The sequence below is a fragment of the Lethenteron reissneri genome, chromosome 23, assembly GCF_015708825.2.
Source record: "Lethenteron reissneri isolate LAM-NWPU_2019-01 chromosome 23, ASM1570882v1, whole genome shotgun sequence".
Lineage (NCBI taxonomy): Eukaryota > Metazoa > Chordata > Hyperoartia > Petromyzontiformes > Petromyzontidae > Lethenteron > Lethenteron reissneri.
In genome coordinates, this window is record NC_083801.1 from 8,454,484 (window position 1) to 8,479,013 (window position 24,530).

At 41.1% G+C, this 24,530-nt stretch overlaps 1 protein-coding gene across 10 annotated transcripts in view; it reads right to left on the reverse strand.

Annotated features, from left to right (window-relative positions):
- Positions 1-4,977: 4,977 nt before the first annotated feature.
- The window catches only part of LOC133345916 (RNA-binding motif, single-stranded-interacting protein 3-like), a 156,380-nt gene continuing 136,827 nt past the window's right edge, over positions 4,978-24,530 (reverse strand). For 7 of the 10 annotated variants that reach the window (XM_061557032.1, XM_061557031.1, XM_061557041.1 and 4 more), the window contains 10 exons: positions 17,163-17,320; positions 16,292-16,371; positions 12,722-12,837; positions 12,447-12,493; positions 11,807-11,903; positions 10,682-10,732; positions 10,031-10,141; positions 9,184-9,252; positions 7,675-7,758; positions 4,978-7,527 (listed from right to left, as the gene is read on the reverse strand). In XM_061557032.1, coding sequence (XP_061413016.1) covers positions 7,681-7,758; positions 9,184-9,252; positions 10,031-10,141; positions 10,682-10,732; positions 11,807-11,903; positions 12,447-12,493; positions 12,722-12,837; positions 16,292-16,371; positions 17,163-17,320 — 807 coding nt within the window. In that variant the 3' untranslated portion in view covers positions 4,978-7,527; positions 7,675-7,680. The remainder of the gene's footprint in view (positions 7,528-7,674; positions 7,759-9,183; positions 9,253-10,030; positions 10,142-10,681; positions 10,733-11,806; positions 11,904-12,446; positions 12,494-12,721; positions 12,838-16,291; positions 16,372-17,162; positions 17,321-24,530) is intronic. The other 3 variants (XM_061557033.1, XM_061557035.1, XM_061557036.1) reach the window with 2 other exon arrangements.

Sequence of the window (24,530 nt, forward strand, 5' to 3'; positions counted from 1 at the left end):
GCCCCCCCTGAGAGATTTTGCAGGAGCCGCCACTGCATCCGAGTCGTCAGCAATATATGCCGCCACGTGCAATTGATTCGTTACTCGCAGGGGCATCAGGAGCTCGGCAAAGCAGCGAGATTCTCCGACTTTCATCTTAATATTCTTAGGTTTTTTTCGGTAAAGTCACGTAGGTAAAAACATTAAAAGTAAAATAAATAAATAAATAAAATTAAAATCACGACGTTTCGGAGGCAACACAAGCTTCCGTCTTCAGCTGGTACCGTCACAGCCACGACAGCTGTATCAAGTAAATGAGAGATTGCAGGAGCTACCACTCCGTTTATATTAATTATATAATTATATAAACGGAGTGGTAGCTCCTGCAATCTCTCATTTACCACTCCGTTTATATAATTATTTTACTTTTTTAATGTTTTTAACTATGTGACTTTACCGAAAAAACTTAAGAATATGAATCATTGCAGTCACGAAAGCTTCAAATCTAGAATTTCATCTTAATCTTGTCAAAGAGGAGCTTCGCGGCTTTGTTCTTACATGTTTTCTCCACGCTCTCGACCTGCTGGCGTTCTTACTCGCTCAATGTGACAATTAAAAGAGGCAACACAGGATGAGGCTTGCACGAGCTTTTGTATTTCTGGCATAAAGCACTCGATCAGGTAGCGACGAGACTCTGGCGAGCATCCCTCCAGCTCCATTGCTTACGATGGAGGCATGGAAACGCAGGTACATCAACGCGCACGATTTGCAAACACATTGTCGGAAACAAATATTGTTGGCAGCTCAAATGCTCTCTACATCTGGTTGCAAACCCGATCGTTATCCCACAATGACGAATGACTGGCTCACACAGAGCCGGCCCAGCCACTAAGCGACCCTTGCAATTGCAAAGGGCCCCGTGGCCAGCAGAGGGCTCCCCTAGAGTCACTGCTAGCTAGTGGGTGAAAAAAATCATACATCAAAGGGGCCTCCAACCAAATTTTGCTTAGGGTCCCCAAAGGTCTAGGGCCGGTTCTGGGCTCACATTTACGACATTCATTGCTGCTCTGTTTCGAACGGAAATGTTTGCAAAGAGGCACGGCGGTGTGCATGCTTGGGGTTACACTGGGAGATGAAAAGCGGAGCACATTAATGAGAGAGAACCCGCAAGGTTAGAGACAATTTGTACTGCTAGGAAAAGTAAGTCCGTGGGCTTGGCCAGGGAACAAGGCGAGGAGTGACGATGGCCGGCGGTCAAGACAAACCACAGCGTGGCAGCCACGTTAGGGAACATTGCCCCTGTGCAAGATGGACCTTTGAATGAGCATGGCTGCTGTTGTGATAAAGCCAGACAGGTGACAGCTATGAGTCAGCTGTAGCCACACAGGTGACAGCTATGAGTCAGCTGTAGCTAGACAGGTGACAGCTATGAGTCAGCTGTAGCTAGACAGGTGACAGCTATGAGTCAGCTGTAGCCACACAGGTGACAGCTATGAGTCAGCTGTAGCTAGACAGGTGACAGCTATGAGTCAGCTGTAGCGAGACAGGTGACAGCTATGAGTCAGCGATAGCCACACAGGTGAGCAGCTATGAGCCAGCTGTAGCGAGACAGGTGATAGCTATGAGTCAGCGATAGCCACACAGGTAACAGCTATGAGTCAGCGATAGCCAGGCAGGTAACAGCTATGAGCCAACTGTAGCCAGACAGGTGACAGCTATGAGTCAGCTGTAGCCAGCCAGGCAGGTGACAACTATGGGTCAGCTATAGCCACACAGGTGACAGCTATGAGTCAGCTATAGCCACACAGGTAACAGTTATGAGTCAGCTGTAGCCACACAGGTGACAGCTATGCGTCAGCTGTAGCTAGACAGGTGACAGCTATGAGTCAGCTGTAGCCACACAGGTGACAGCTATGAGTCATCTGTAGCTAGACAGGTAACAGCTATGAGTCAGCTGTAGCCACACAGGTGACAGCTATGAGTCAGCTATAGCCACACAGGTAACAGTTATGAGTCAGCTGTAGCCACACAGGTGACAGCTATGAGTCAGCTGTAGCTAGACAGGTGACAGCTATGAGTCAGCTGTAGCCAGGCAGGGGAGCAGCTATGAGTCAGCTATAGCCACACAGGTGAGCAGCTATGAGTCAGCTGTTAGTGATCGCACGGCACAATGGATAGACAGTAGTAAAATCTACCCTCCGAGTCTTATTCTCAGGACAAGGTGCCACGTCGTTTCTCACACACGCACACTTGCACGTGCGTCTGTCTGTCTGCTCTATAAACCGTCGCGTTTGCTACTTTCGGGACTCGTGATTAGTGTCCTACGAGTGTTTCTGAGTGCATGACGTGGAAGACGAAGAGCTGCTTCTCCTGCTGCTGCTGCTGTCTGTCTGCGCCGGGGTTTCCCAGCAATGACCCCTTCCTCCTCCTCCATCGCGCCGTCACTTTCTGGGCGACTCGGTTGTCGCAGTCGTCATTTCGCTGCCACGCAGCAAACTGATGGGGGTCACCGTGGGCTGTGCCACCACCAGAGGTCGCAACCGGGTACCCGATACCCGTACCCTACCCGATACCCGGCTACCCGTACCCGGCCGGGTACGGGTACCCGTTTGCGACCCTGGTGCGGCCGGGTACAGGTAAGGAATCAAAACCCCATTGGAACCTCATTTGCCAGTAGCAAAATATGATTATTGGTATTTTACCCTTTTATCTGGCAACAAAACTGACACCTTTTTTATACAAGGAGTCATGTTTGCATAGACCACAATACCTGCAGTCATAATGCGTCATCTGGTCCAACACCATGTGAGACTAGGCTCTAAGGAAAGCTGTCTCGGGTGTGGACCAATCAACTTCAAGGACAGTGCATACATTATCAGAGTTGTGTTTTTTGTTTGCATTATGACTGCAGGTATTGTGGTCTATACAAACATGACTCCTTGTAAAAAAGGTGTCAGTTTAGTTGCCAGATAAAAGGGTAAAAAACCAATAATCGAATAAAAACCCGTTTGCGACCTCTGGCCACCACCAGCACCGGCTACTTCGCGGCTCACGTCAGTGGCGAGTAATGATGATGATGATGACGGTGGTTGGTGGTGGTTGGTGTATAGCTGTGGACCTATACGAACTACCCCGTATTCTTGTACAGGGGAAATTGGGGTTTCAGGTCCATGTGGCGATACAGCCCGTATCAATACGGGCAACATTTTTGTTGTCCATTTGTGTTTTTCCCTTGTGATGGGACTTTGTAGGATGGACCCTGAGATTTATAAGGGCACGAGGTGACCAATAAGGTCTGAATTGGTCTGTAATAAGGTAGGCAGTGATAAGGGATTGACAGGTATCAGTGATGCAGTATGGTAATGATTTGTAAGGCCTATTGCCTATTATAGTATAGCATTCCTACTGTTATTTGGCAGTGTTGATTATGACACTACCAATGCAGTCCATTGATCAGTATCACTGAAACTGTATTACATGTAGCCTTGGCATTAAGTCGAAGCTTTTCAATATTTCACGAACAAACGAGACCTCTTTGCTCTTACATGTGACCTCCATGTTCTTCATGAGCTCCTTCACTGGGTTGACAGGTGTGGTAAAAAACGGTGTCAGTTTTGTTGCCAGATAGAAGGGTAAAAAAAAACAATTATCAGGTGTGGTGATATTTGAACCGGTTTTTAGATTTGAGGGGCTCAATAGGTCAGAGTGCTGAGCTTGCACGACCGAGCTACGTGGGTTCAAATCCAGGCCAAGCTGCTTGTGATGTAAACTGGGTTCTCAGGTGTGACGACTTAATTGTCTCAGACTGGTCACACTGCACGAATACAAAAAAAACTCTATTATATTCAAGTTTGGACTTCACTTGATGTGGATAAATGCCAGCTCCGAGAACTAAAATATCTGGTTGACTGTCGAGTGACGAACGCTATTTTTGCATGCAGGGCGGAGAGGAGAGGTGCTTCCCCCGACTGAATCCAAGGGATAGAGTTACCTCTGTGGTGTTCGTTTCATTGGGTCGTCACCTGACGAAGCCTCACAATGCTCTCAGATCTGATGGACATTTCATCTAATGACATGATGCTCCGATAAGCACGGTTGAATATGTTTCGTGCGACAAACGTTCAAAATGCAGTGCACACCAGTTGACGTGCGGTGAGGTCAATGGCTGGGGAGGCACTGGCTCGTGTCAGAGCCAGATTCACACTGAGGGGGGCGTGGCCTCAGAGAGGCGTGGCCTCACTGAGGGGGGCGTGTTAGACACGTCCCCCTCAGTGAGGCAGATGTGATAGCTGCCTCCCCTGGTGTTTTTTCATTGCAGTTTTATGACGAGACCAGCGAGCCTAAATATCTTTATACACGTACATGAAATAAGTTACCTGGAGTATGGAAGGTGAGGACATGAAATGAAGGGGTCTACAAACATTACATTGGTGACATACTGAGATAGTAACAGGCACGTGCTTATTGCCCCACGCTCCATCCAGTTACTGAGGGGTTGCACAATCAGAGGGGAGGCTGAACTCGTCACTGCCTCACCTCTCGTCTCTTCCTGTATTTGCAGCGGAGCTCCACAAATTTGGCGATTTTGACTATAAAAATGATTTGAATCGTACAAAAAGAACATTTATAACACAGATCACTGGAAAAAATCTTAATATTTATTTGATTTGATTATTCTTTTTGTTTTACTTTTCGTAACAGCTATTTTCATTGGAGTATGACAGGTGAGGCTCTGCCTCCCCTGCCTGTACGTCCGTGGTATATACATACTGATAGCACATTTGTAAAATTAGGGTTTTAAAAAATTTTGTAACTATTAGTTTAAGTGACATGTAAAGAAGCAGTTTCTTTTTTTTGCAGACATCACATTCATGTGGTGTGTGGATAGTCACGTGCTAAAATCTATCCGCACAATGCTACTACACAAAAACAATCACTCTACGCAATGAAACACAGTACGGTACTACAATTGCAAAAAAAAACATCCACCACAACCAATGAAATATTATTTTTATTCGTTTTTTTTTGTTGGCACAGAGTATTTCACTCTGAGCTCCAAACAGCATTAACCCCCACAATTCTACAGCAAAGTCATTTACCATCAGCGTGAAAATTCAAAAAATCATCCAAAAGGGGCACTGATACAATTCCCACTGGCAAGTCCAGGCAGCACAAACACAAATTAAAAAAACAAATCATTCACTCTTGTGATCATATACACGTATCTCATTCTGTACAAAAGGCCTTTCTTAAAAATTATACTTTTGATAATTTAACATCTGTCTACATACGACAGTGGAAGCTGCTCTATGTACATAAAACAAGACATGGTGGAAATGGTGTATTGTTCGTAAACAACAAAGTCGCATAATTTAAAGCAGCATCAATGGGTATGTTAAAATATTTCTAATAATTACTTTAGTCAATGTATTTTAAACTGCATATATCCAATATCAATTCATCTATTCCACATTGCAAACGCGGTGAATGTGGCTATGGTGTTGCGTTTATTCGAATCGGCCAGCTTAACCAATCGATCTGTGACTAACTGGCCATTGAAAATATAGCAGCATAAATTGTAGAGCTTTAAAAAGGTAATTTGACATTTACAATCGAACACAATGAGCAGGACAATTTGCCCATTCTTTAAAGAACAGGGCAATGCTATCTGGATAGGCAGCCACATGAGAAGCACTTTCCAGTAAAAGCACACCTTGCAGACTCTCCACAAGTTGTATTACCATCATTGCTCCTTGGGATATACTCTTTTCTGTGCAACAACATCAGGCTTGCTTTAAAGACGTGCCCACATACACAACTTCAAACTCATGAATGCAGCGCTTACAACCACGTGCCCATTGTGACCACGCAAGCTGCCGACATTGAAGAAACAATCTGAGGTAGATATCATCATCTGCATCTCCTGGTACAAAGCAGGAGGTATCCCCACTGGAAGACTTAATTCCCAGTAACCCTTCCAGCTTCAAGCATGATGGAAGCCTTTGCATATTCCAAGGGAACAAACCTGGGAGAGACTGCCCTTTAACTTTCAATAACTATGGTGCACACACCAGTTTTTTTTATTTGTTTTAAGCCTTCATTTAAATGCACCTAGAAAGACAAAAGCGCACACTTGCCCTGCACATTCATGCCAAAACAAAACCAAAGATTTTACTTAGCTACGAGAACATCCAAGTCTTTGGTTAATGACCCAACCTGACCAAAGCATGTTCCACAACTGCAACTCACACAAGTGCTATTTTCTCCTCTTCTCGCTGAACAATCCTAATAATCGTGTCCTCATTGTTGTTTTCCAGAAACAAGTGACAGTCTGATTCCATGCCAGCACACAGCCCTTACACGTTCAAAACTAATATATATTATTACCATTACTGTAACGTTTTTTTAATGCATTGTTAAAAACATCTTTATTTTGAAATCAACTAAAGTTTGTTGACCGTCTTCTTGCTGTGAAGGTTCAGGAAGTATTCAACACAAAGATAAACCTTATTTCTATTAAAATTAGTCTCGGATTGGTTCAAAATAACTTCTCAAAAACATTCTCACTTAGATTATCAGCACTCGTATCTAAACATACAGATGTCCACTCCAAATCCCGCTTCACAAAGGTATTTTTAGGTTTTTTTGTTTTGCTTTTTTGTTGTTTTTGTCGTTTTATTTAAATAGCAGTATCTTTTTTTCATAAAATCTATCCTACAAGATTTCAGAATTAGTTTTCCCATTTAAAACAAGTATCAAACGTTAAATCAGAAAAATCCATAAATTTCCTTTTGTAACAAAAACAATGAAGGAAAACATCTTCTAAGAACGAAGACCGCAATGACGTAACATACTATTACATCGAAAACATTACCTACAGCACGGCAAGAATATACACCAATCACCAGCAATTCGCATGTCCTACAGTCTCAATGACAGAAATTTTAATTGCAATCAATATTTCAAAGGACACACAAAAGCCAAAACTATAAAATAAGGCGAAAACAACTGCTGATCATTTTCTTTGAACATTCTTTGAAAGATTTACAACACCAATGACAAAATAAATAAATACAAATCACAAACACCATTGCCTTAAAGCCCCACCGGTTCCCACAAACAAAATGACCCAGAAAAGTTCTGATTATGCTATAAATGGATGTAGCAAAGCCAAAGACTGTGCTGTAAATGTTCCAGGATGTTTAGGAAATCCTGGCAGAGTCAATGTAACACTGATTTTAAAAAAATCAGTTATCACGATAATATAAGCACCATCAGAACCCACAAAACAAAGATTTTATAAAATATATCTTTTGATAATTTCAAGTTTTTTTCTTTAAATGACTTTTGGTAAAATAAACATGTTACAAGTACAGATGGTGTGAAAGTAGGGATGTGGAAAAGTTATTTGAATTGACATTTTGTGGATATTAAAATTTAACCTTTCCGTAGTGAACAATAATAATAAAATTGCATCCATGCCAAAAGCACTTCAGGTTGAAGGCAACTTTGATCTCTTCATCAGCCAGTTTTCAAGTCAGGCTTCATCTGAAAAAAAAATACCGTACTTTTAATAGAAAAAAAAAATCACGCTCAATATAAAAAAAGAAACAGCTATGATCAAACAGTTTAATTCCAAATTTCGGGAGTGTGCGATGTGGTACAAGATCTCAATACAACAGTATATATTCATACCTTGCATCACTTTGCTTGTTGGTATGAGTACTGGGTATGCTCTGTGGCCTCCATAGAGACTCCTTGTTGCTGCCCGCTAGAGTCCTAAAAGAGAGAATTCCAATGTAAAGAAATGCATAAAATTGTATTTTATTTTCAACCAAAGAGTATGGATTCCTGCAGTCACGAAAGCTTCAAATCAAGATTGAAATGCATATTGTTATAAAGAAAACAAATCCGAAAGGAACTCAGAATCTAAAGAGGCTTAAACAGACACATGGCCCTCTTCTTGGTTCTTTCGGTAAAGTCACGTAGAAAGGAAATAATAAAATAATAAAAATAAAACATAAAATAATTTTCACACGACGTTTCGGCCACAACGCAAGCAGCCGTCCTCAGGTGAAGAATTCTTCTTGTGGCCGAAACGTCGTGAGAATTATTTTATTATGTTTTATTTTTATTATTTTATTACTTCCCTTCTACGTGACTTTACCGAAAGAACCAAGAAGATGAATCCCTGCAGTCATGAAAGCTTTAAATAGAAATTTAGGCACAGCCCTGCAAATGCTTGCTCCCACCACTGCTGGCGGAAGGCCTCCACTAGATGGAGCTTTATAGAAAGCCTCTCCGGAGGGCATTTTGAAAATTCTAAAGTTCACATTTTGGGGAGGGCGGCGAATTCTTCGTAGAATTCGAGAGACACTGTGGTGATGGGAATGAGATGATGGGATATTTTCTCCATTTAGGTTTTGGAAATAAATAGTGAAAATCCGACAATTTGTAATATTCTCACGACATTTGGAGTCATCTTTTTGGTTCTTTCGGTGAAGTCACGTAGAAGGGAAGTAATAAAAAAAAAAAAAAAGTATTTAAAAATAATTATTTTATTATATTATTATTATTTTATTACGTCCCTTCTACGTGACTTTACCGAAAGAACCAAGAAGATGAATCCCTGCAGTCACGAAAGCTTTAAATCGAGACATTTGGAGCGTTTATTAGTCACATTCCATGCAGTTCCTTTAATCTGCAAATGTTTAAATTTTGACTTAAAACTTTCGTGACTGCAGGAATTAATATTATATGTTTCTTTTGGTAAAGTCATGTAGATAGAAAAAAGTAACAACAATAAATTTTAAATTAAAAATAAAGTGAATTCACTTTATTTTCATTTTTATTGAATTCACTTTATTTGTATTTTTATTGTTATTATTTTCTCTATCTATGTCCCTGCAAATATTTGTTATGGATTTTTTGAGTAATTACCACAGTTTGTCGCAGATTACAGGTTCCACGAAAAAAACATCCGCATATGGCCGCAGAGTTCAACTGTATAACCAAGTACATTTGAGATGGTTTTTTGAGTAGATGACAAGCAACCTCCCAGAAAATATCACAATGTTACGATTTTGTAAAAGACAATAAGTACACAGTAGTTAGTGTACTTAATGATTCTTGATAGGCAATGTCAGCATATGTGTATTATTAAAGTCCATATCAAATAATCTAAGAGTCAAAGGTAAAACTTACATCGACTGATGAGGCATTGATAGGGGTGTACTGGGGGATGTAAGTGCCCTGGTGTCCGGTTGTCATGTACTGTCAAAAAAACAACATGGGTAAATATTTAATCCACAACAGCCCACATTAATCATACAAAACTCTCCATGTAGTCTATTACTTATGTAGCTATACCTGCAACCAAAGAGCCGTGGTTCTCAACTGTCACAACCTTGTTGATGACCTTTGTCTCTGACCAGCATATCTCTACAGGTGCTGTATTAAGATGGTGCACCAGGTGGCAGTCTTTGATACAGGTGTCAAAGACATGTCTTCCTGCTTTCAAAAAAAGTCAATTTAACCCACTCAAATGTGAAGCCATTAGATAAATTCCAGCATGCATAAATTATTGATTAGGCTGTGTGCCTAATAACTAGAGAACAGAATAAATTATTTGGTTAATGTATAATTAGCTTAAATAGATACATGGATTTGCTTATGCTGTATGATGGCATTGTTAGAAATAACATGTAGTGTGGGAAAGGCAGATCACAGGGATTTTTAAAGATACTGCACGTTAAATTAGTACTGCTTAGTAATGCATTGACAGTGTGTTATTAATTGTAAAAATGAAATAATATTTTCACAGGTAATATGGAAAAAGTAAAAAAAAATAAAGGTATATTTTGTTGCATCTTTACAAATTAGATGTCAACTGCGGAAAAACGAAACATTATTTGTGATATGTGACCAATAAACATAACAAGAAAATGAATAAAGGGTAGCTTTTATTCATGAAAGGTTTTTTTTTTTCATCTGAGCTCAACGCTGGCTTTCTTAAGGCCATCCGCGTCTGTGCTTTTATCATGATACTTACGGTGGGTGTGCTGCCCAGTGACAGGTGACTCATCTGCTGGGCGAGGGGTCCCATCATTCCTGCCTGCTGCAAGGACATGGTGTGATCCAAGGAAGGAGATATCACAGCGCCCTGGAGGCCATACAAGCCACACAGTGCAGTGTTACGCTATCATGACAGGAAGATGGAAAACATGTTTGCGTGTAGCAGTATGCACAGGAGATGTTACTGTCCTTGATTAATTTATGAGGACACGAGAAATGGCTCTTCCATGACCAACCTTGATTTTATTATTAAAATAGTATCAATAAATTATGTATTGACAGCTTGAAAGCTGCAGATAAATAAAACATATACGTGGAGAAATTAATTTAAGGACATGTAGTGGAAAAAGAAAATGTCCAGCAAATAAACATAATTCGATAAAATAAACTATTTCCACACAATTACTTTTCATGCAAAACATATTACTTTGACTGATATGCTGTAAACAAAAGTATACCCACTGGCGTTACATTTAAGGGATAACTTGGCCTAGTTTAGTGAATGTCACCTGTGATGTTAATCCATTAAGAAATGCCAGTGTGCCTCAAGGAGGGCTGGTTGGGCTCTGTGTGCCTGTGCCCTAATTGAGGGAATTATTGCACCTCTGTTCCTGCTGATATGGCTTACCGCTGGTGGCATTACATACTGCTGCTGGGGCATCCAGGACGTGCTGTGAACCTGCAGAGCACATTCACCCACCATGTACATGCTCATTAAAATACTCGCAGTCACACACCATGTATGTAAACATTGCAACGCTCGCGAGAGAGTCACGTACGTACACATTCATTTGGCTATTTCGATGCCTTGCTTCCCACTTACCTCACTGTGAGTATGAACATTTCATGAAAAGCATGCATCCCAGAATTCCCAATGTGCTAATTAATGGTTCGTGTTGCTAAGCTTAGAGCGTTGGTATATTCTACTCATCATTTCACCTTTGGGTAATGTCCAACACCGTGTTGAATACTACTGGATTTGAAGTGTACATGCAGGGTTTTTTTAATAGGGAAACAGATACTGTACATTTTTAATTATGAGTGTGTAATGAATTTGATTTGGAATTATTTGTATTGTAGTTATGTAAACATTTGTTTAGTAAACATTTGTCTTATTTTAGCTTTTTAAAACACCGATCAATAAATTAATCGTTTTCAAGCAGACCACATTACCCACACCTATTAGCACACTTGTACCCTGTGTCCATGGAACAACCAACTCAAGTAACCCTGCGTTGGACTGGGTTGACCTTACTTCTCCCAGAACTAAAGTCGAGTGACAACTCAAGTTAGCAAATAAAGATTGGCGTTTTCATGATTTGCTGAGCAGGTCGAGTTATCACCAGTCGGGGAAATCTTTCCCAGAAACACTGCCAGATTAAGACTTCCCACAGGAAAAATGTCAAGACCATATCACTGACAAAATTAAACGTAAATTGTTTGATGTTAAAATCAATGTAAAATTATTATTCTTATTATGCCACCGCCTACAGCCTTTTAGTCTTAAAACATGTTTCGTGGTGTGTGTTTCCGTTCAGTTAGAATTCCGACTTCGGGAATTCAAGCCAAACCCTGAAAAAACCGTGGCCAAAGACAATTCTGACCACGCCCTAATTAACAGCCAACTCCAGTTGACACAAACAAATTGCAACGTGCTGGCAGGACACACATTTTTTTTAATTCGAACTCGATTTACATGGCTCCTGGAAATGAGAATTGCGTAATGCAGTCTCGAGTGTAGGTGTTGTGGTACCTGATATGTTGAGATGGGGCTAGCAGCCAGGTACGGTGCCATCTGAGTGTGGGACACCATGCGGTTAGCTGCCATGCTGTACGGTGTAGAATAAAACCTATGACACACAACAAAGTGTAACAACTCCAATCAGGGTTATGATTATACCAAGAGTAAAGCTGTTGTTTAGCATTTTAAAGTTTTCATTTTACTTGTTGAGTCGGGATTTGTCATCAATTTAACTTCATTTCGATTTAAAGCTTTCGTGACTGCAGGGATTCATCTTCTTGTTTCTTTCGGTAAAGTCACGTAGAAGGGAAGTAATAAATTATTTTTATTATTTTATTACTTCCCTTCTACGTGACTTTACCGAAAGAAACAAGAAAATTTAACTTCACTTTCAGAAATAAGAATTGACAATGGCATGATAAAGCTTTGTTTACAATGTTTTGATATATTTTACACCATATTCAACACGATATTCAACACCATTAGTAAAAATTAGGATTAAGAAATTTAAATAAATGAAAACACTGCTAAATTAGAGGTAGGCACAGAATTTCAAATATGTTAACATTCGGTAAAAAAAAAAAACTGAATTTGCATGAACCACAAGGGCATAATTTCATAAAATGTGCACAATTGGTGCAATTAAGCTTACCCATTATGTAAAGCAGCTGCAGGATCATACGTTAAGGTCATCCCAGTCTGTGGTTTAAAAAAGAGGGCATCAATACAATTTTATTAAAAATCTCAGATAAAACAATGCAAGTTAATTATTAGACAAATGGCAGCAGTATAAGATAGTAATGTGTTCCTTACTTGCTTTAATGACACTAATGCATTTTACGTTCCATTTCACTCTCAACGTTAGCTCATTTGATGTGTTGCAATCGTTGCGTGTGGGCATGAGAAGTGAAAGCCAGAATGACTTACGATGCGGCCCTCAGCTTCGCGCTGCCATGCCCGTCCATTCTGCAGGTATTTGTTATGGCTTAGCCTCTTTTTTTGACCCCCGTCTGCAAACTTGCACAGCAGAGGTTCACTGGGCACTGTAAGAGGGAACAGAATACATACATTTCGATTTAAAGCTTTCGTAACTGCAGGGATTCATCTTCTTGGTTCTTTCGGCAAAGTCACGTAGAAGGGAAATAATAAAATAATAAAAATAAAACATAATAAAATACAATTCTCATGACGTTTCGGCCACAACGCAAGCAGCCGTCCCCAGGTGAAGAACAGGTCTGTCGGAAAAACAGCGTCCGATTATGTTTTATTTTTATTATTTTATTATTTCCCTTCTACGTGACTTTACCGAAAGAACCAAGAAGAAGGATACATACACTGAATTTGCATGAATCGAAATCTTTTATGCAGTTGCTTTTGCCTGTATCCTACAATGGTTAAGTTAGTCGTCACCATCACTGTTAATCTCACGGTAAATCTCTTACAGCATGTGACCTTGGTCCACGCTCATGTAACCACTTCACCAGGCTCTTTGGTTGCACCTTGGCTGAACTCCTCAACCGTAACCCCAATTTCATCCAGCCTCCAGCATGCCTATGTATCTGACAAAAAGTTGCGATGTACAAGGGTGCAGGGATGAGGTGGAGTTGTTCCCTGCCTTAAAGAACCTTGCTTAATTGTAACACTGAAGAACATTGCCCGATCACCCGAGGAGTGGGCTATAACAATGCAATGTTCTTAAATACCAGTGGGAGTGCAACCTTGAGATTTATATATCTGTCATACGTTTCTACGTGGTTTTATATATATATATTATGTAAATGTAATCCTACCCTGGGATACTGCATAAATGTAGGTATTTTAATATCGTACTAAAGCCCACAAACATTATGTAAATGCACAGTAAGAACAGGCTGAAGAGAGAAAATTAATGTATATACTGAATGGGATTTTTTTTATTGCTGCACTCAGAGCACTGTTCACCTCAAAATCATTACTTCTCATGCTGCCGAATGCCGTAATAAATCAAAAAACAATTCAATATTGATGCCAAGTAGTTTAATTAAGTATACAACCATCATTAATAACAGTAGTGACATCAATATATTAACGGCCTAATAACAAACTTTTCAGCATTACTATTCTAAAATGTTCCAGTTAAAAGGCGGAATTATTATAGCATACATGCACTGTACATTATTGAAGCACATATTTGCTAACATTATTTGACAATGGCCGTAGATGACACACAAACAATACGATTGTTCATAGACCAGCACAATATTCACTGCAGTGGCCGCATAGTCAAATTGAATGTGAATATTCAGATAGATGCACATTGTGTCTTTACATATTTTTATTTCTACACTTTATCACCAATGTACATTTATAAAATTACCACGATCAAAATGTTTGTATTTTGCTTGTTTTGAATGTTATGCAATATGGTGTTTAATTGTTCAAATTTAGATACCACAACTACCCACAGACCTTCACTTCCATCCCATGCATATGGTGGCAATAGGTGGGTAAAGCATAAAAGGTAATGCGAGAGGTGGAGCGTAATAGTTTGGTTGGAGATTAAGCAAATGCATCCTCATTTATTCCAGGTCAAGCCACAAGGGCCAGGATGTGGTTACCTCAATTTCCTGGCAACTGGAATATCCAGAGCCCCAAGGGAGAGTTGCAATCATTAATGTGCATTTCCATACACTAACTCTGCATTCCCTATACATATGTGCTTGATATAATCTAAACAAAAATACACACTGGCGAAATATGCAATAAACCATATACAATATGACCAAGAAAGATGTCACTGAAGACATGCATGAAGTTACAATAATAATAATAATAATGATCTACAGCCTATTGTCAATCCACTGCTGGATGGATGCTGTGTCAGCCCTGGAGGTTGTTTGAGCATATTTCACCGTGCAGATCACTGCTGGTTGATGCAGGAGGAGGGTTTGCTCAAAATTATTCAGACATCACTTGCCACCCATGTCAGCCGTGGCCAGGAATCGAACTTAGGTGCCCATGTGTGCGAACCACTGCACCACCACTCTAGTGATATTTTAATATATGCAGTAGCCTTACTATGAGTGTATATTTATTTAAAACTTAAATTTGTAATGCCATTATGTGCAGTATTTATAAGTAATATTACAGAAGGATTATTCGCATGGGAAACTAGGCACTATTCTTCTATATGCTCGCTAACCAGTGGAGCACAAGTATTGACTGAGCTCTACATTGCCTCAAGGTAGAGATCCATGCATGTGTTAATGCTTTTATCTGCTATGCCTTATCCTGTGCTGTAAATAGTAACAGAGAGGAGCACATAATTGATCCAATCAAATTAATTCTGGAAGGAGAGATTTTAATGGGAAGTAGGCCAGTAACATGCATACGAGTATGTCTGGTAACCAAATAAGTAAAACATAAAAAAAATAAAGGTATACAGTATTTCATTAAACAGGCCTATCACTGTCAATGTGCCATTCAGCACAGCAGAAGGCAACTAAATATTCTAACAAAGATATTAAACAATAACTTTTTTTACATTTTAGGTTGCAAAAATAGTTACGTATTGTATATGTCGCAAATATGCAGAACACTGGGGGCATTTTTCTCTTACCCTTGCTAAGCCACAATTCTCTCTCTGATTCCGGCATCACTGATCAAACTATCTAAAACGGAAATACATCAATTTTGTATGTACAAATGTTGAACTTCTTTCGCAACATATGTAGCCAACCGTGCTAATCGGAGGTGTAGCGGAAGGACAACAAACTAAGCACCAAAAGCAGTTCTAAAGAAATGAGTTTTCAATCTCGATTTAAAAGTGCATAGCACTCGAGTCAGGCAACATCGACCAGTTCCAGTCCATAAAGCTGCCGCTGACCTTATGCAGCCGTTTCCGCAGCGAGACTGCCATGTTATGGATGCCAATTGCTTGCTTTTGCATGGCCTGGCGACCACTCTCATAGGGGTGTTACGGGCTGTCAAGGCATCGTTTTACAGACCTACTGGCTCCTCCACCCAACATTGGAGCCAGACGAGTGCGGGTTTTAAGCATGTGCTGTGTTTGGTGCACAAGTACATGCCTACTAATGTTTTACTATTAAGTCCTTTCTTGTATTCAGGTTAGTATACTGGTAAGAACCTCCTGGTTACACCAGGAGGGGATTATTGTGTCTGTCCGTCCGTCGTGCAGGGAGGGGCTGGGTGGAGAGGGGCTGGGTGGGGAGGGTGGGGCTGGGTGGGGAGGAGCTGGGTGGGGAGGGTGGGGAGGGGAGGGTGGGGAAGGGTGGGGCTGGGTGGGGGGGGGCTGGTCACCCCGTGGTGCCCTTATAAAACTCAACGTTTAACCTACTCACGCCGGCTTGTGCCCGCCCTCACAGTCGGGCATATTTGCGGAATACACCACGCCGCCGTTGACCCTGGCCATTGACCGAGCAACCCAACGTTCCTACCAGCTCCCTCCGCAGGAATGTGTTTCTGTAAAACCATTATTAAGTGGCAAGCAGAACCCACCTGGTACCCCAGGAGGGGAGGTGAGAAACTTTCCATTAAACCGCTGAATGACAGCCTCACACTTTTCAGTAGACTCCATTCTGCAGAGATATAAATGCCGGACATAGAACGTCGCATATTGTGTTAACAAGTTGTCATCAAAACATTCTGATGTTAAGTACACAGATATACGCATGTCAAAGTGGTCAAGTTGGTAACCATGAGCTTGAATCTCAAACTAAATTCCAAACACCAACATTACAATATTCTATATCTGGTATTTTTTTTAATGATTGCGTTGACTTTATCATTAGCTATGTCCTCCCAATTATCCACAGAAACACCAGAAGTGGCAAAAATATCAAGAATAAAGAGATATTGATAACATTGATTGGGAACCACTCCTGTGTCCATTGGCCATATATTTCAATGGCATTTCTGGTGAATAGGCCTTGAATGCCATGTCAGTTTCCACACAGCCCGTCATCCCCATGATTCGATGATGTTGCCGATTCCACAATCCGACTGGGAATCATATTAGATTCTGATCATAGAATTGTGATTCCAAGCTAGGAGTAATGAGACTTTCCCAGTTCTACAGGCCAAGCAACGTAACTTATTTGTCACGATTTCCACATTGTTACTCTATCCACACCGCAACATGGCACTGACGCTTTGCACTATCTTAATTCCCACTGAATAATGCTGTTTAACACGTAGGCTTTCCTGACAAACCTTACACTAATAGGTTGTCGGGCGGTGGTGGGTATAATGACACATTCACATTTACGCGATCGAACACGAAAACAAAAACCTCCATTATGGATGAATAAAACTGGTTGCGGTTTTATTTTATTTTCCAAAACAGAGACGAAGCCTCCACACGGCTCACCTGGCAAAGCCAACTCCCCGGCTGGTACCCACGATGTCACGCAGGATACGAGTGGAGATGACGTGGCCAAACTGCTTGAGCATCCCTTCCAGCTCCTGTTCATCGATGGTCACTGGCAGGTTGGAGATGTACAGGTTTGTTGGATCCTGTTCCTGTTGCTGCAAAGAATGTGGAAGAAAAGGATAAGGGGTGGGGTGGAAACAACCCAACAATCTCAGAATCTTTATTTAGAGTGGAGGAATCTGATGAGCTATGAAACTCTTTGTCGCCGTTGAGACACGACATTTGAGCTCTGTGACAGCGTGATACCGCGTCGATGTTGGCAGTCGTGCTCCATTGCTCTCCAAGGTGCTTTCAGTTTGCACCGCGTGTTGTTCAGCACCATGCCAAACAACACACGGGACAACCCCAAATGACATCACAGAGCTAATCTCGGTATATAATTCTCCATCTTCAATGATGGTATTTAGTCATGTCTACGTGGCTTTACCGAAAGAACCAAGAATGTGAATCCCTGCAGTCACGAAAGCTTTAAATCGAAATAAAATTCATGTCTAAGAACTTTAATAATAGTATAAAATGGTTACGCTTAACAATGTGCAAATAGTACCACAACATTTGCAGTCATTCTAGCAATCCATTGTACTTCTCCATGCTGGTCAGTGTCGGTTGGCAAAGGTGGGGAGCAAAGACATGGGAGCATAGTACAGTACAACGGTGGCTTAAGTCGCATGGTCCTCTGCTGCCCAAAAGGAAGCCCAGCAGCGGAACACAACACGATTTTGTTCACAGCGCTTGCCCATTCCAAGTACTACGCAAGCTCAAACAATGCCTAGCTCTGAAAATCTGACACAACTGGGCGCATTCCACGTGATATGCTCATGGCCAGTACCATAGCCACTTATAATAACCCGTGTGAACATTTCCTTCAGCGTCTTGGCATACATGGAAGCGATCCTCAGCAATGAGATCACTAAAACGTCTCATTATTGCCTCGTTATTTCCATGCACAATTGTTTTTGTATTTTCTCATTGCTTTGGTCTCTGTTGTTGAGAGCCCGAATTACACTTTCAATTAAATTTCTTTACTCCAAGATTTGTGTTTCTTTCAATTTTTATTTAGTTTTCTGTTCTGCTGTTATGTTTGACCTTCTACAATTTATATTATTTTATTATTATTATTATCTGATGCAACATTAATAATTGCTGTAATCTACAATTGTTATGCTTGACGTAGTTTGACTCAGGCCTCCCTTGAAAAAGTCTCAATGGATTCTCACCTGGTTATAAATTGCATTGTTACTGTAGATGACATTCATAGTATAAAATATTGGCCGAGTGTTCCATGTGCTCAGAACTTCTGTTGCTTTTATTGTGTTGTGTAGGTTACTTTAAAGGTTATACACATTATAAGAGTATGTGTATATTCACGTCTAAAATGCATTTTACAAAAATAAATGTATCACACAATTTACAGCACATTTGTCAGGTCAAATATGTAAATAGAATAAAGTCCACCTTTCAAAAAAAATGAAACAAAAATGCACCCACACATCATGCATTCCTGAATGTACGAAAGCATTTTTCACCACTAACAATGTTATTAATTTATTTTGTATAGTGATTAAAAATAACCATAAATGTTCACCATAACTAAAACAATGTAAAATGTCTGCTTTTTCTCCCACTGATCTGTCTGCAATTTGGAATCGTACTCGCCACAGTGGTTGGAGTGGTGGTAGAGTGGTTGGTGCACTGCGCTATGAATCCGGCAACCCGAAATCAATGTATGCACTGACCAGCGTGGTGAAATATGGTCTAATCAAATTATCCCCCCTGACCGGAATGGCACAGAAAAGTCCCTTAACCCATTTGCCGATTGATAATGGCTGGATTTATTAAAATAGAATTTTCTATTGGCATCTAGTTGCACTGAACCTTAATTTGGAGTTATGCTAATCAGGAAAAAAAACACATGTTATGAAGAAGGGTTATTACCCAAAAACTATTATGTGCGTATCCTTTTAAGGCAGCGTCATTGATTAGTGTGTTGACGTTTTAGGATACCCATAGCAGAGCGAGGCACACACAGTAGGGAGAATTTTGCTCAACAACATATCACTCCGATGGCAAATGACAGGCTCTGGAAATTGTTGTCTAGCCATCTTGGTTTCACGGAACAGTGTGCCCCTTGTAAATGGTAAATTCTCAGAAAGGTCAGAATAATAGCTTCTTAAGATTTGTGGTATATAAAACCCATGTCCCTGTGGACCTTCATGGCATATTTACATCTATGCCTTAAATTCTCGACCAAATGTCCCTCCCATCCTCACGCCTAATTTGAAATGGGTCCAAAAATGTTCTTAGAACACGCAGTAAATTGTATTCAACAGTAAATGTTACATATTAATTCTGTGGGAAATAATGTAATATTTTAATATAGTGCAGGTATGTATGTTTGTCTTCTGCGTGTACACATTATGCATAGAGTACGTAATGTGTATGCTATAAATAAGTGTGATTCTATAATTGTAGAGCATAACCTGTACGTTATGGGGCATAAATTGTTACTCGTTAAGTAACCCACTTGCTCAATAGTAATACGAGATCAACTGTGGTAGAAGTCGTTATGGTGTGCTTGATTTTTTTCAAAGTGTCCTCTAGCATAGGAGTATGATCTGTCGGGGCACACCAGATTTAAATAGGATGAAGGAAACGAATATCAAAGAAGCAGTAGGCAATGACAGTTGAAGTCTAACACGCGAGTCGCAACCTCCCTTCAAAGAGATGAGAGTGAGGGCAGAGGAGTGACACTCAATATATAATTTTGTCATCATGCCGAAAGGTACCTTTTGGTCTAAGGATAACAGATGATTATTTGGCCTCTTTTTTGTTTAAACATGTTACAGACAACACTATACCAGCAATAAAAAGCATCACTCGTGCTTATCACAAACAACATGCAGCTGGGGATATTAGTTTGTAAGGAAAAATATAACAAAATTAACTGTATACTAATGTGAGTACTGTGCCTATTTGTAACAGGGTGCGGTTTCCATGAAGAGTATTTACTATATTTACTTTCAGTGTCAGTTTTATATTTCGTTGGCATGACATTTAAGCAAACAGCAGAGTATTTCTTCAAGTATTTAGAATTCCCTTGGGTACTTCTAACATTTAGTTTTAGTAGAAGAGAGCTGTGTTCAACTGTAAATAAACAGGTACTGCACTCTCCTTTGATGCAAGGAGCAGAAATTGATAGTTTCCATGATTGCCTAAGTTTTATGATTGCCTACATTGGTGTTCATCAGTTTAGAGAGATTTATGTTAATTTATTTTCAACAATAAAAATGTCAAACTGCACAATGACACGTTAAAGCTCTTTGAACGTATATTTAATCTTGGAATCCTCTCTACACCTTATTTTTTTGACGCAGCATTTCAATTGATGTTTCCCCATTGCCGTCTGCATTAAATGAAAAGCAACACCAGTGCCGGTTTGTGCCACAATGGTCATTTCCTTCTTTCACCGAATGGCAGGTATTGGTCAGAGTGTGTTAAATTGCCTCTCTTCTCTTGACCGCTGGAGAGCGTGATAAAAAGGGGTGGGTGAAAGGACATACGATAGAGTGGGCAGAGGCTGCCCATATTTAGAGGCAAAGATATCGGACTTAAATTTCGATTTAAAGCTTTCGTGACTGCAGGGATTCATCTTCTTGGTTCTTTCGGTAAAGTCACGTTGTTGTATATGTTGGTTATGAAATTTTTTATAAAAATAATAAAAATTAATAATTTTCCGAAAAATGCGCAAATCGCATTAATTATGATAGTGTGTGTATTAACATGCATAAATTATGACAATGCGTGTAATTATATGCATAAATTATGATAATCGTAGTAATTTATGCAGATGCTTGCGATTATGTTAATGTGTGCAGTTATGTTAATTAGGCTTGGTTTCGTTTATCCAGGGTTATATCAATCAGGATAACACGATTATCGTCGATTAAACATTTACTGATTATCTTAGTGTGTTTATATTATTTTAATTCTCCAGGTTCAGATCTCATCACAGGATACAGTTGTCAAGAATAAGACAGTTTTGCATGGACTTGGAAAGAAGCACTCGAACAGTTGGTGTTAAGCAATTTTAATTCTAAACAAGCACATGACACTCTAGTATGCGAAAGCGAGTATACGTCAATAAATTCATGGGCAATCTTATGCAATTAACGAAATTGAATGACTAAAAATACTTCATCATTGGCGAAATTATGCAGTTAACGAAAATGAATGACTAAACATTTCTTATTCATGCAGCTCGACGGCAGCAACTGCTTTGCACGATCAGTTGATATTGAACGCACCACCTCGAAATGGCAACCCTTTTTGAAACGCAAAGACAGTTTTTCTTTTAAAGTCTTATTCGTGTGCGTGCTGTGTGTGCGTTGTCCCCTCGTAATATTAATTGTGTCGTTAGCTTGTGTGGTGTAGGAGGATACAAACAGCGGCCAGGTGTTCCTCTCGATTGGGCGTGGCCGCCGCAAGCTCCTGCTGCTCCCTCGCTCGGCGTGTCGCTCGGCTTTTGCTCTCTCTCTCTCTCTCCACTGCTGGATTGAGCGGCGTTGGCACGATGTTCTCCTTGAAGATGCTCGGTCGCTCGTGTCGCTCGGTGTCGCTCGGTGTCGCTCGGTGGCGCACGGTGGCGCAGGGTGGCGCAGGGTGGCGCAAGGTGGCGCACGCGCTTTCTTGGTGGCAGCCCCCGGCTTCTCCACTGCTCGATTGATTGTTGAGTCGGCACGATGCTCGCTTGGTCGATCTGGACGTCTTGTGTGTTCACACTGGTCGTTGGTCGGTGTGCCCTCAGGCACACGGCGCATTCGATGGCGCTGTCCTCTCCCTCGCAGCCGTTTGACCAGGCTTCCTCCACTGCTTCGCGCTCTCTGCTTTGCTCGCTTGGTCGACGCTTGGCGATCTCCGCCCTTTTACAGGTTGATTGCTTGTCGTCACTCGTCACTCTCTCTCTGCTCCGTGCTTCCCCTTGTTCGTGCGGCTGCCAGCTTTACTCGCACTTAACTTCGTTCTGCGAGAAGCGACATCTGCTATCAGCATCGGTGTTTCGTTTCCTCACGACGCTCCGCCAGCCGGAGCACGGCTGAAACCCAGCCCCGACCCAGGTTGAACTCAGACTTCTGCGACTCGAACGACCCCTCCTCGTTCCATCTCTCCTCGAGGCACGATCTGCCCCAACTCTCTTGCGAGCCCCGTCGCAACGCTGCGTCGCACGCCGAGTTGCGAGACTGAGCACGACTCAACCCAGACTGCCCGTTCGCTGTGTGTGTGCCTAACTTAAACGTGACTCCCTTCTCTCTCTCCGCGTCTCTTGCGAGAGAAAACAAACAACAAAACAGATGTCTTTGGAATGTCAGGCACCGATTCCCCCCTGTGACCTTTTTGATCCCTCCTTGCTTGCCCTGCGTGGGTCATTCTGAGGTCAGACACCGCTGGAAGACAAAGGTGGTCGAGGAGATGTATGCAATACATTATGTGGTCCTGTATGTTACATTTATTCTTGAGTTATATTTTAATGTCCTGAGGTTAAGTGCAACTAAGTTTCCACTTATGCTTCCTTAACTGTTGGAATTCGTAATTATTATTTTTTTGGTCAGGTAGATAGAAACATACAATACAAAAATAATATATATACGGTGAATACGAGAAATACAAGGGAATTACTAATAAAAAAGCCCCTATTGTTTGTTGGTTCATTCTTTCTGTTAAGTTTCTACTTTTCGGTTAGGAAAACGCCAAGAAAACGCGAAGCTTCAACCGTCATTCACTCTGCACCTTATCTGTACATCTCCAGATGTCTCGGGAGGTTTAGTCCATACATCTTTTTGTCCGTCTGGATGTCTATGACCTTTTTGTGACCGAATTCCTATCATTTCAACCGCCCTCCATGTCTCATGGACTCCCGGTGTGCCCGTGAGTTGTTTTCATTATTTAATTTTAAAAAAAAAATAGATGTTAAAAAAAAATATTTTTTTCTTAATTATTCTTAATATTAATAACGGAAAACAGGGCATAGATACAACAGTCCGCCCTTTTGAAAATTATCAGTGGTTGATTCGGCCACTGGCGAATTTTCAAACAAAGTAAATGCCCTGTTTTTTTTTGTTATAAATCCATCAGCCGCCCTCACTCTCGGCGGTTATTTCTTACGACGCGCGTGCACGTATTACAGTCTTGATATGGTTACATTTGAATTGAGTAAAGAAAATTAAACAAACGTTAAACATCGATATTGCGTTACATCGGTTCTCATACATCATAACTCTGACGAATGTTCATTTTTGTTTTTGCTTAACATGGTTACATTTGAATTGAGCAAAGAAAATTAAACAAACGTTAAACATCGATATCACCAGTTACATGGTTCTCATACATCATAACTCCGACGAATATTCATTTTTGTTTTTGTTAAATCCTGGGAAACGCTAGGTAGCGGTTTCGAACGCATTTATGCGTTACCTTCCTCATGTTGCCTCGTTTACCACTTATCACTTTGATAATTCGATCACGGTTTTCGGGTTCGTTTTTGTAGTTTCCTCTCTCACTCTCTCGCGTCGTGGGAGTGTGTGGTGAAAAATTGTGCTGCACGTAACCAGAATTCGCGCACACGACCCATTTTGACACTTGGTTCGTGGCATTCGCTCTCTCTGCGATTACATGCACATTTGCCGAGTCAGTGTGTCGACTTAATTCTGTGCCTCGTAATGTTGCCCTCTTTGTTTTTACGAGTGTGTTAGATTCCAACACCATTCCTGATATGTCATGAACATTCGTCTCCATTTTAGCACTCCGATCCACATACATTTTGGTTTCCCTTGGATATTTTCCATTCAAAGGCTCACGCCTGCGCTCCTCAGGGCGTGTCTCTGTGTTCTCTCTTTGTCTCTGCTGTCTGCTATCCACCGTCCGATCACACTTCAATTCAGCCCTGTCACTTGCAGCCTGCTCAGGGTTTAACACCTCGGCGGGTGGGGCGCGTGTTGGCCGCTCGCTCGCACTCACTGTGGATGGTTCATCACGTATTTGGACCGCATTCTGTGTTATTCCTCTATTCCCTCTTGGTATAGCCGGTGGAGGAATTGGTCGGAATTGGATCGATTGTGTTTGACCTCCCATCCTGCGATTCTCCTGAATGTTCGCATCCATACCTCCGCGGTCTGTGTAACACCTTCCCGCTAGGTGGTTATCTTGCCATCTCTGTGCGTAATTTGAACCTTGCGTGTGTCGTGGGATGGGGTGTTGATATGGTTCTGCTCTGAACCTCTCCCTCCTGCGATTCTCGTGCATTTTTAGCCC